Source organism: Toxorhynchites rutilus, chromosome 3, assembly GCF_029784135.1.
Source record: "Toxorhynchites rutilus septentrionalis strain SRP chromosome 3, ASM2978413v1, whole genome shotgun sequence".
NCBI classification, from domain to species: domain Eukaryota; kingdom Metazoa; phylum Arthropoda; class Insecta; order Diptera; family Culicidae; genus Toxorhynchites; species Toxorhynchites rutilus.
Genome location: NC_073746.1, coordinates 300,164,053 through 300,175,068, shown reverse-complemented (window position 1 = coordinate 300,175,068; position 11,016 = coordinate 300,164,053). Strand labels below are relative to the sequence as shown.

Here is an 11,016-nt window from a genome sequence, read left to right as displayed (position 1 = left end):
TGCCCAAGCAGTTAATCATCGTCAAAACAAAAATGGTCTTAATAGACCAATATAAATCAAATACGAAATCAATTAATTACACATATTGTCGGGGAGAAATATCGAACGTGATCTTCACCATGTGTGTCTGTCTCTCTCTCTCTCTCTCTCTCTTTCTGTCTTCCCTGTTCGAGGCGAATGATCGGATCGGTGTATAAGAAGACCCGGGGATCGGGGATTGAATTGGTCGCATCGAATCGTTGGTGAGGTTTAATTTCGAACTGCTCGAATCGAGGGCTTTCGGAAGGCTTTTGGCTAAACAATCACGCGGACTCGCGGGAGTGATAGAGCACCTCTTGGTGTTTTCATTCACATCGATCGATGGGGGCACAAGTGCCGCGGGAATTTATGGATCGAGGTCGGGAGCATGAAAAATTGACAGTGATTCGTTTGCGGCCATTCCAATTATGTGCGAGCATGTATGCGTGTGTGTATGAGTTTATCAGAGTCAGGTGGGAATCGTTTTGATTTGAGCTGTTAATCAAATATTTAACCACCCTTTTTGTGACCGTTCCGATTCGGTACCATTGTCGCGGACACGCTCGGATCGGTGATGGGAAAAAGATGTATTTGCGGTTGAAACTGTTGAAGATGATTGGAATTTTCGACTTTCGGATTGTTTAATTATCACCGTTATGGAAACGGATTGATTTTTGCTCCAAAAAATCTTTATTGAATTCCTATTTAATCACAGCAACTCGATTTTATTTGTTGCCGTTTTTTATCGAAGTCATCATTTAGTTGATTTAAATTTTACTTCTTTTCTAGCCATGCGTCGCTTCTCGTCAACCTACTCCGTCGATTATGTTCCCCCGAAACGTGAAAACATGCCGCTAGCTTGTCGGTATTGCCAATGTCCCAGCCCATCCGCATCGAGACGATCTTCCTGTGCAAGCACTGTTTCTTCCCGTGTGCGGGCGATTCAACAGATCAATTTTCAAGTCGCGTGTCAGTTGTGTGGAACAAAAAATTCCCCAACCTGCATGGAGAAGAGTTGTCTCAAAAAACCTCTCGGAGATCCGTGCTGCATGCTGCGCAGAATTCGTGAAGCTCATTCCCGCTCCCAGGATCTGAACAATTACCAACAGTCACTAATCTGTCATTGTCGACCCAAACTTTGCCCGATATGCAACCCAACAGTGTGCCAATGTTGTCGTCACTGCGAATCCCAGATTGAACAGGTGAAACGTCACGTCAATGTGTGCGGCGGCTCGCGACGAAACTCAAGCAGGCTACGCTTCGATACGCGAGGTAGCAACGATCGAAACGTTTCGTAGGAAGGTGAAAATTTTTCAGATCATTCAAATCAACGGGCAGCCGAAATGTACACTAAAAAAATAAACGAAAGGAACGATCTTTGTAATTCGACCTACATGAAGTCGTACAACATTCCGAAACCTTGTTGTAAGTGCATCGTGAGGGTAACGGTGAGTTCCTTGAGATTGCTAACTAATTTCGCTCTTTGACATAAGCAATTCCTGCCTAGAAACCGATCACTCCGCTGCATCGGCGTCGCTACCAGCAGCAGATGGAGACCACCTTTTCGACTGTGCACATGGTATTTGTGAACAGGACCTGTCCCAAACCTCAGTTGGAATGTCCGCCCACGGAATATGGAGAAGGTGTTTGCACGGCCGGTGGAGCTATCATCGACAACTGCCAGGTACCCTGCTGCACTCCTTGGTGCACATATTGCTGTTGATCGTTTGCCGAAGGTGGAAAATTTGACGTAACGAATTGGAAGCATGATGTGAATATATATATTTTTCGTTTTACTTGGAATGGCTATAATTTTCTGGGTTGAGATTGGAAGAAACTGATTTTTAGAGTGTAATTTATATCCGAGAGAAAAATATCGTAAGAGAAACTATCTACATTATTTGCTTTATCGTGTTCCGAAACTGATTTGCTTTCGTTGTTGTACTGGATCGGAAAACTTGCTGATAGGTTGTCTTTTAAATAATTACTTCAACTTTTTTATATCACTTCATTAATTCCGTACTATTCTGAGACTATAAATGGATCCCAAAATGTTCTGTTGTGTCTGACGTGGATTAAAAAAATTATAGAAGGTGGTGCCCGAGACACGACCGAGTATTGACATGGTACTACAAAATTATTACAGTCAAGTCGCTTGCTTCCGATAAGAATGAAATGAAACTAAATTTGCAGTAGAATTATTTTACACCGTGAATTACTCTCGGATGAATGTCAGAGTGCATATCTCGAGTCTTACATTTGAACCCATTTTAGGGTGACCAAATGGTTCAGGAGTGAAAACTGAAAAAAAAAAACAAAAAACAAATATTTTTTTTTTCAAAGTACAATGGAGTCGCTTTTTACGCGGGGGATACGTGCCGCGTAAAGGAAAACCGCGTAAATTCCAAAATCCCCGTAAAAATACCGCATAAGTTCCAAAATTCGCCTGAAAATAAACCGGGGTAATTTCAAAATCCGTATAAAAATCTAACAAACAGTGAATTATTATTTAAAAATGCAACCCATATTCTAAAAATTGATTAACGGTTTTTTTTTATGCTACAATCATGATATCTGTATCTCCTTTTATTTCTCAGCTACAAATCAGTGATGCAATACGAACCGATTTCGTGAAAAGTCACATCAATTAGCACATTGAGTTTCTACGCGGTTGATACGTGCTGCGCAAAAAAAACGCGTAAATTTCTAAAACCGCTGCAAAAAAGCCGCGTAAAATAAAACCGCGTGGAAAGCGAGTGTACTTCATTGAATGGATGAAACCAATCAATAAAAAATTCTTAGACGTACCCGCTTTGTTCTCTACTATGAAGGATATGTAGATGCTGACGATACTTTGGGCCTGATCACGAACGCCACTTCACGGTGAAAACGAAATAAAGTGAGTACAACCTTATTACGAACATTACGTGAGCGAGAAAATGTGGGAGAGTTCATTCGAAGTGTAAACTTGGCAACACGAATGAACTCGGTGTTATTATGATTGCCATGGCACCATGGCCCCGAAAAAGTGTGCACATGCCGTAGATTTTAGACCCTTGTGTTTTGGAAGGTGAATGGAAGGAGAATAACGGAAAATGGAGTAAGTTCGATTTCAATTATATTTATAATTTTTGTTAACATGTTCGGTGATACTTTTAGGGTTAAAAAGACAAACAAGCAGCAATTTGGTAGCCTAGTGGCTTTTATGGAGCAATATCCCGACGTGGCTAAAGGATGTAAATTTGTTCCTCGAGTAACGTTAACTGCGCTATGGTTGACACTCAAGGATTCGCTGAACAGCTTGGGTCCTCCAACACGTTCCGTTGCAGCATGGCAAAAGGTAAGCTAGATAATTTTTGTTCTATTCACTTTTAAATTTTATTTTACAGCTTTCTGGTTGAAGGTCTGGACAGACAAAAAACTGCAATTAAAGCGGAAATTGCAGCATAATAAAACTGAAATGTCGGCTACTGGAGGTGGGCCGAACACCATGTATTCCTTCAATGAACTGGAGGAAACCATTATCCGTATCCTTTCCTTAGAAAGAGCGGTCAATCACAATGGTAAAGTATTGATTTGTTACAAAATTAATTGTTGTTTCTAACATTCTCTTTTTACGAATGTAGGGGTTGTTTTTGGAATTCAATCATCCGGAATTTCTACAAAGAGTACATCCGCGGATGATGTGCAAGGTATTATTCCTTGCGATGAGGAGCGTAACGTCGAGGAGATTGCAGTGAATGGCGAACCTATGCTCGATAATACACCCCGGGAGAGGTCAGTGAAACGTCCGTCGAACATTCGTGGCCGTGAACGAGTCAATAAACGGAATATACGGAAGGTTATGCTTGAAAATCAAACAGCCGATCTTTGTGAGATAAAGCGCCATGTATCGGATTGCGCTCGATATGCTCGAAAATCGTACCTTTTGTACGAAAAGCGTTTGCAGTTGGAGGAGAATAAATTCAATTTCAAAAAGCATATGATGCTGCAAAAGGAAAAATACAGAGCTGAACAGTTGCAGTATCAGATGCAGCTGCTGCAGTATAAAAAACAAAAACTTAACTTCAAAATGGGACGGATAACTGATACTAAAGATGGAGACGATGATTCGAAATCGACCCAGGACGATAGTGACGAGTAGTGCCTCACATTTTTTTCGTTTTATTAAATAAAAACTAAATATTTAAATGAATATTATTTCTAATTCTACATTGTTTTGAAGAATTTTTTTTTTATTTGTTGGTTTATAATTTCGGATATTATTTGCGAATACGTCGAGATTTCATAAATAACTCTTTAATAAAAAGTTCCGGGGACCCTGAAAAGGTTTAATGGCTTGCGTGGTTTTGTAGAATCATTTCGAGAAGCAACAATTCTTTCTTGTCTTTGCGAGAACAATAAACTAATTGGTCATATGTCGCCATTTGTTTCTTTATATCAATGCACGCATTACACTGAGTATATAACGAGAGGAATCTTCGGTGCATCGCCATTCAACAAGCATCAAACACGCGTCGAACAGATGCACACAGTTGCAGCGATGAAAATGAAACATCGCGAGAATGACCGTTTATGAAAAATCGTTTCTCGACTCTCGGTCAAGATCGTCAGCAAAGCTAGGAGCTTGTTGCATCAGAACAGAGCCGATACGCACGAAACCAAATACTAATGGCAACTTAAAGTATCGAAGGTGTGCTATTCACATGTAGAGGAAATGAAAAATGTTTCAAAAAACTGTTCTATGTTTCGCGCAACGAAAACAAGCAACGCACACAAAGCCAAACACTGAAGGGTTGAAGCGACCTATAATCATTTGCACTCTTCTCTTTTTTCGCCTGCTTTGCCATGGCTCTGATGATTGTGTTAATTGCAATGCCAGATGCACTTCATTTGAAATATTCGTTAGCGTTTACAGCCCGAGGGGAAACATAAAACACAAAACGAGCAGAATAAAAGCAATCTTTGTTGTTTCGGGCACAGAAAGATTCTTTTTCCTCAGAGATGATGCAATCTTATACACTAGCGACAGCTTACTCTCTATGCAAGGGTGGAGTTTACTTCGCAAATATTCTCTTTTCGCTATCCGCCTTTGTTGTTTCTATTCTAGCGGCTGCATAAGTTGCCCGTTATTGACAGCTCTGTTCGGGAGAGCACACAAATGGACAGAAAAAAATATATAGGGAAATGGAAATGCTTCCAATTTTCACCAATTTGAACCATATACAGACTATGGGAATGTAATGTATAGCATATCAAACAAATCTTAGAAAATTTCCTATTCGATTGGTGTGCAAATCGTTAAAATCCGTTCGCAGCAAAAATAGTTATTAATGTTAACTTTATTTCAAAAAAACGTGACCTGTTTTCTGATTTGGCACCCTTAATGTAAGACGTAGTCCTACGTCAAAAAAAAGGAGAACGCAGTTTGTCTCCGCCCAGAAAGTTTCTGAGCAAAGTTCCAGATTAGTAAAGAGTAGACTTGCTACCCGTTGATTGATTAGAGATGAGATGTGATCGAATATAATCAAGAATATTCGATCTATACTGACCCGAAATTTTATTGCGACTGATCTGTCTGATGATCATGTTGAATTAAAGAGGCTTCAAACTTTTTAGTTCATTCGCCTCTTGATTTGTCTGAACATTCCGTACCTTATTTATACAATTATTTCCACAGTCATTGGAATAGCGCAATTATTGTTTGGGTTGTGTCTAGAATATTTGCTATAAACAATTACTCTTTGTATAGCGGGTTCCTTCTTATCCGTTCCTGTCCCTTGACAACTTGTAGGTTGTTGTTAAAATTGTAGTTTTTTGTCGTGATTGTAGTGCTTTTGTTTTGTTTTGTCGTCTTCTAACAGGTATGTATATTATAACGTTCTCTTCAGATCTCTGTGGACTATGATCAACAGATAAGTAACAATGAATATTCCTATTAATAATGTTGATAATTGTTATTGTTTACAGGTACTAGCTTGTTGCTTTGTGGTTTCTATTATGTTGCAGTGTATTGGAGTGTTATATATTTTGTTGTATGTGAAAGTGATTAATAAAATGTTATGAAAAAAACTGATGAGTTTTCCTCCTCCGGAGTCTTCCGGGTCGTATCACAGTGATTTCTCTATCCGGAAATTGGTGGTTCATGATGAGCAAAAAATTGCTTGGGGCTACTAGAGAGTACAGTACAGAGTACAGAGCAAGGCAGTTGAGACTATTCTTCTGAAACTAAAATAGTTGGGATCAGTGGTGCATCGCTCTGGCAGAGATAGGAAGCGCAAAACAAATGCGGGACGGCACACCAAAATCATGCGCCCATTGATAAGCAAGGTAAACAAAGCCAACAACTCCGAGCGGTCATGCCGGGGGTTCTGGTTCGATTCACGTTCTTGCCGGGAGATTTTTCGTCAAAGAAATTTCTCCCGACTTGATTTGTGGTCACTCGTATTCTAGAACCTGCCACTTTAGAACACATTCAAGGCGTGTTATCCGGCATAGAATCAGGGAATTTAATTTCACTTTCGAACCAACAATTGAAATCGCTTGGTACTTGACAAACTACACTCAAATTATTAACAAGCATTACATTTATTTGAACATGTGAACGGAGTCGCTGCTGGACTGAGACTAACTAACTTTAAACAATTTTCTCTAATTTCCTTCTTTCTTTCTCAACTGTATATCTATTTCCTATTTGTTCTTTTGAATCTATACTTTCTGTATAATCTATGGGCCTGATTCTCGAATACACTTCACGGTGAAAACGATATGAACGGCACGCCATTGAACTACGTTTTACGAGTTAGTGAAGCGTCAAAGATAAGATGGGTTTTCATGCAGAATGAGCACTTTTCAAATAAAAATTATCAATGAAAATGTACTTTTTCGTTTCAAATTAGTGCTCGATGTGAATGGAAAACTTTTTTTTCTTCATGTGGTAAAATAATCTCATACCATTTCCTGACAGTACCCTGGCTAGAGCCATCTAATACACAAAGTTTTTGACGTAGGATTACGTCTTTCGGGAACATATTGGGGTACAAATTGAAAATCGAAAATCGAGCACATCGTGAAAATTGTCCAATTTCAAACGCTTATTGCTCAGTCATTTCATGATGGATGGATGATATTGTTGCGTCAATCGATTTCGGCACTCTATAACAATTTTTTATGTTGAATAAAATAATATATATCATAAAACTAACTATCGAACAATTGAAAAATCTCAACCCCTATCTTAACGGAAATACCCACTTCTGATTGGTCGAAATTGACGACACATGCAGCGGTTCCCTAACAGGTACATCGAAACCAAGCTGACTGGGGGAAATCGAATACATGAAAGTAGGGGAAGCTTTTGTTCCCACCGAAAAGTGTTCCCTAACAGAGACATCAAAAGCAAGGTGCCCGGGGGAAATTGGAATTACAAGTATATGCAAGTCGGGGGCATTTTTAAAGTGTCAGTAAGGTGAGTGCTACGATTAATTCTAGCAAATAAAACTTCAATTTAGAACATTAATGTTGATTGCTTCGTGAAATTTCATATCAATGTACGATCGTGTATTGTGAAAAATTTAGCAAAAGTGTAAGTGTAAAATTGTAAATGGTAGCAGTTGTGTTCAAAATGACTTGATATATGAAACGATTTATTTCAATTTCATAAATGTAAACCAAGGTGTGTTTCCGCTCGAGAACGGGTCGTTCGGTTTAAGCTGTCTGTTTTGTTGTATTCATTTTCAACCAAGAAAATTTAATACGAGAGAGAAAAATTGGAAAAGTGCAAAAATATTCGAAAAAGTGATTTCTCATATGCTCCACATATAGTATTAGGTGTTGTTAGTCCAATTAAAATTTCGCATTGGGGTGAATAAAAGGTTGAATAAACACCTAGAAAATAAAAATTATAAAAGAAAATTACCTTTTCCACTTCAAATATGCTTTCTCTATAATAAAGTAACGTGTTTTTACTGATGAGAAAAATTGATAATTGTGTTCGGTATTGAAAATTTGAAAAGGGCGGTTTTAATAATATCTCATTCCACTTCGGCATCTTCTATCAGATACGCACCATTCAACGAATGTTTACCACCCTTCTGTCATCATCACATCACTTGGTTTAATTTGTGAAAATTGAAAGAAATCGTTTCATATATTAGGCTGTCAAAAAAGTCCTGCGGTATTTTTTTTGAATTTTCATTTGTTCATAAAATTAGTTAGAATCATCTGTTTTAAGTCAAATATGCGCCGTTTTGTTCGATGACTTGTTCCCAACGAGATGCCAACTTCATAATACCCCTGTTATAGAAGCTCGCTTCCTTATTGGCAAAAAACTCGGATAGCCAATTTTCACAGGCCTCTTTTGTGGCTAACTTCTGACTACCTAGCTCGTTCGTCATGGACAAAAACAGGTGGTAGTCACTTGGTGCAAGGTCCGGACTATACGGCGGATGTAAAAGAACCTCCCATCCGAGCTCCCGGAGCTTCTGGCGCGTCACCAAAGAAGTGTGTGGCCTGGCGTTGTCCTGATGGAAGACAATGCGGCCTCTGTTTATCAAAGATGGCCTCTTCTTCATGAGTGCTACCTTCAAGCGGTCCAGTTGTTGGCAGTACAGGTCCGAATTGAGCGTTTGGCCATAGGGAAGCAGCTCATAATAGATTATTCCTTTACAATCCCACCAAACACACAGCAGAACCTTCCTGGCCGTTAATTAGGGCTTGGCCACCGTCTGAGCCGCTTCAGCGGGCTTCGACCACGACCGTTTGCGCTTCACGTTGTCGTAAGTGACCCACTTTTCATCGCCAGTCACCATCCGCTTCAGAAACGGGTCGATTTTGTTGCGATTCAGCAGCGATTCACATGCGTCGATACGGTCAAAGATGTTTTTTGCGTCAACGTATGTGGCACCCATACATCGAGCTTCTTTGTGAATCCAAGCTTCTTCAAATGGTTAATAACGGTTTGATGACTTATCCCCAGCTCTTGGCCGATGCTACGGCTGCTACTATGCCGGTCTTTCTCGGCTAATTCAGCGATTTTGTCGCAATTTTCGACGACAGGCCTTCCGGAGCGAGGCGCATCTTCGACGACCTCTACACCAGAACGAAAACGTTGAAACCATCGTTGTGCGGTGAAAATGGAAACTGTATCGGGTCCATAAACTGCACAAATTTTATTGGCAGCTTGAGATGCATTTTTGCCTTTGTCATAGTAGTACTGTAAAAGATGTCGGATTTTCTCTTTATTTCGCTCCATATTTGCGACACTATAACTCACGAACGACTTAACCAAACAAAACACTGTCAAGGACTATATTATACTATAAAATACCTTTCCAACAAGCTATAGTATGACTCGATACAATGAATACAACTAGAACTACGCGCTTACAACGACACCTCGCGGAAATACCGCAGGACTTTTTTGACAGCCTAATATCATGTCATTTTTAACACAACTGCTACCTTATACAATTTTACACTTACACTTGCGCTAAATTTTTCACAATACACGATCGGTCATTGATATGAAGCAACGAAGCAACCAACATTAAAGGTCCAAATTCAAATTTTATTTGCTAGAATTAGTCGTATCACTCACCTTACTTGCAATATCAAAATGCCCCCGATTTGCATATATTCGCAATGCCGATTTCCCCCGGGCAGCTTGGTTTAGATGTCTTTGTTAGGGAATACATTTCGGTAGGAACAAAAGCTCCCCCTACTTTCATGTATTTGCAATGCCGATTTCCCCCAGGCAGCTTGGTTTTGATGTCTCTGTTAGGGACCCGCCGCATGTGTCGTTAATTTCGACCAATCAGAAGTGGGTATTTTCGTTAGGATAGGGGTTGAGATTTTTCTCTTGTTCGATAGTTAGTTTCATGACATATATTATGGACAATTTTCACGATGTGCTCGATTTCCGATTTTCAATTTGTACCCCAATATGTTCCCGAAAGACGTAATCCTTAGTAATCCGTAGTTTTTACCTGCAATTTCGTTGGTTAATTGGAGAAACCGCGTTAATTGGAAAATCTGCGTAAAAAATCCTCTTAGAAAAACTGCGCAAAAAAAATTATAGGAGGTTGTGTTCAAGACACGACCGCATTGTTGACGTAGAACTACGCGATGGTTTAATTCAAGTCGCTTGTTTATAACTGCAGATATTATTTTATAATGCTACGAAAATGTTGAAATAACCATTCTACCAGTTTGGTCGCCCTGAAAAGTTTTTTTTTATTGTAGAATCATTTGACGATAATTGTTTGATGATTCATTCTTGTGCTCGCAGAACAATACTGTCATCGTCATCCTTAGTGGAGAAAGTTTTGCTACTGGCAAGCGAAACAAAATCACATACAAGCTTTCAGAATGACATTTACTTTCTTGGTGACTAAATAAACGAAATAAACTCTATCTGTTAATCTCAACAACATCGAAAAAGTAGCACTGCTTCGTTATGATGAAGATTAGCGCGAATGCAATCCTATTTGAAAGCAGTTTTGCGACTGGCACGCGAACCCAAATAAATTAATAATTTAATGTAACTTATTGAATAACTTGGTGTCCCCCAAAAACATTTTTGGTGCACAACCTTAACACCTGCTCCACCATAGAGTAAGTTCAATGCATTGATAACATAAAACAAACAATGTTAACTGATTGGAAAAAAGCTGGATATTTGACCCGCTATCTCCCTTCCTTGTTTATATTTATCATCACGACTGCATAATTTGCAACACCAAACAATAGTCAATTAAAGCATAAAAAATAGGCGATTGTTGCATCGTTACAAGGCCAGTGCACACGGGAGCAGTTACAATTGGGGTTTCAGTGTAGCGAAGATGCACTATTTTTACGTACGGGTTATAAAGCACGCACGTACGCACACAAATATCCATATATCGATGGCTTGAAGCAACTAAATATACACACACTTATCTTGGTTTTGCGCTCTTCTCAACAGAAGCCCTTTCTGTTAATATTGCCAGTCTAGATAAG

General features: G+C 39.3%; 1 protein-coding gene across 1 annotated transcript; it reads left to right on the top strand.

The window, feature by feature from the left end:
- Nucleotides 1-794: 794 nt before the first annotated feature.
- Nucleotides 795-1,820, top strand: LOC129780518 (uncharacterized). Its single transcript, XM_055788852.1, has 2 exons — nucleotides 795-1,466; nucleotides 1,526-1,820. Exons 1-2 carry the CDS (start codon nucleotides 1,362-1,364, stop codon nucleotides 1,739-1,741), a joined length of 321 nt encoding a protein of 106 aa, XP_055644827.1. The 5' UTR covers nucleotides 795-1,361; the 3' UTR covers nucleotides 1,742-1,820.
- Nucleotides 1,821-11,016: the final 9,196 nt, after the last annotated feature.

Coding starts and splice junctions, on each gene's coding strand:
- LOC129780518 (XM_055788852.1), top strand. CDS start 1,362: ATGTACACTAAAAAAATAAACGAAAGGAACGATCTTTGTAATTCGACC. Junction 1,467..1,525: donor AGTGCATCGTGAGGGTAACG/GTGAGTTCCTTG, acceptor ATTCCTGCCTAG/AAACCGATCACTCCGCTGCA.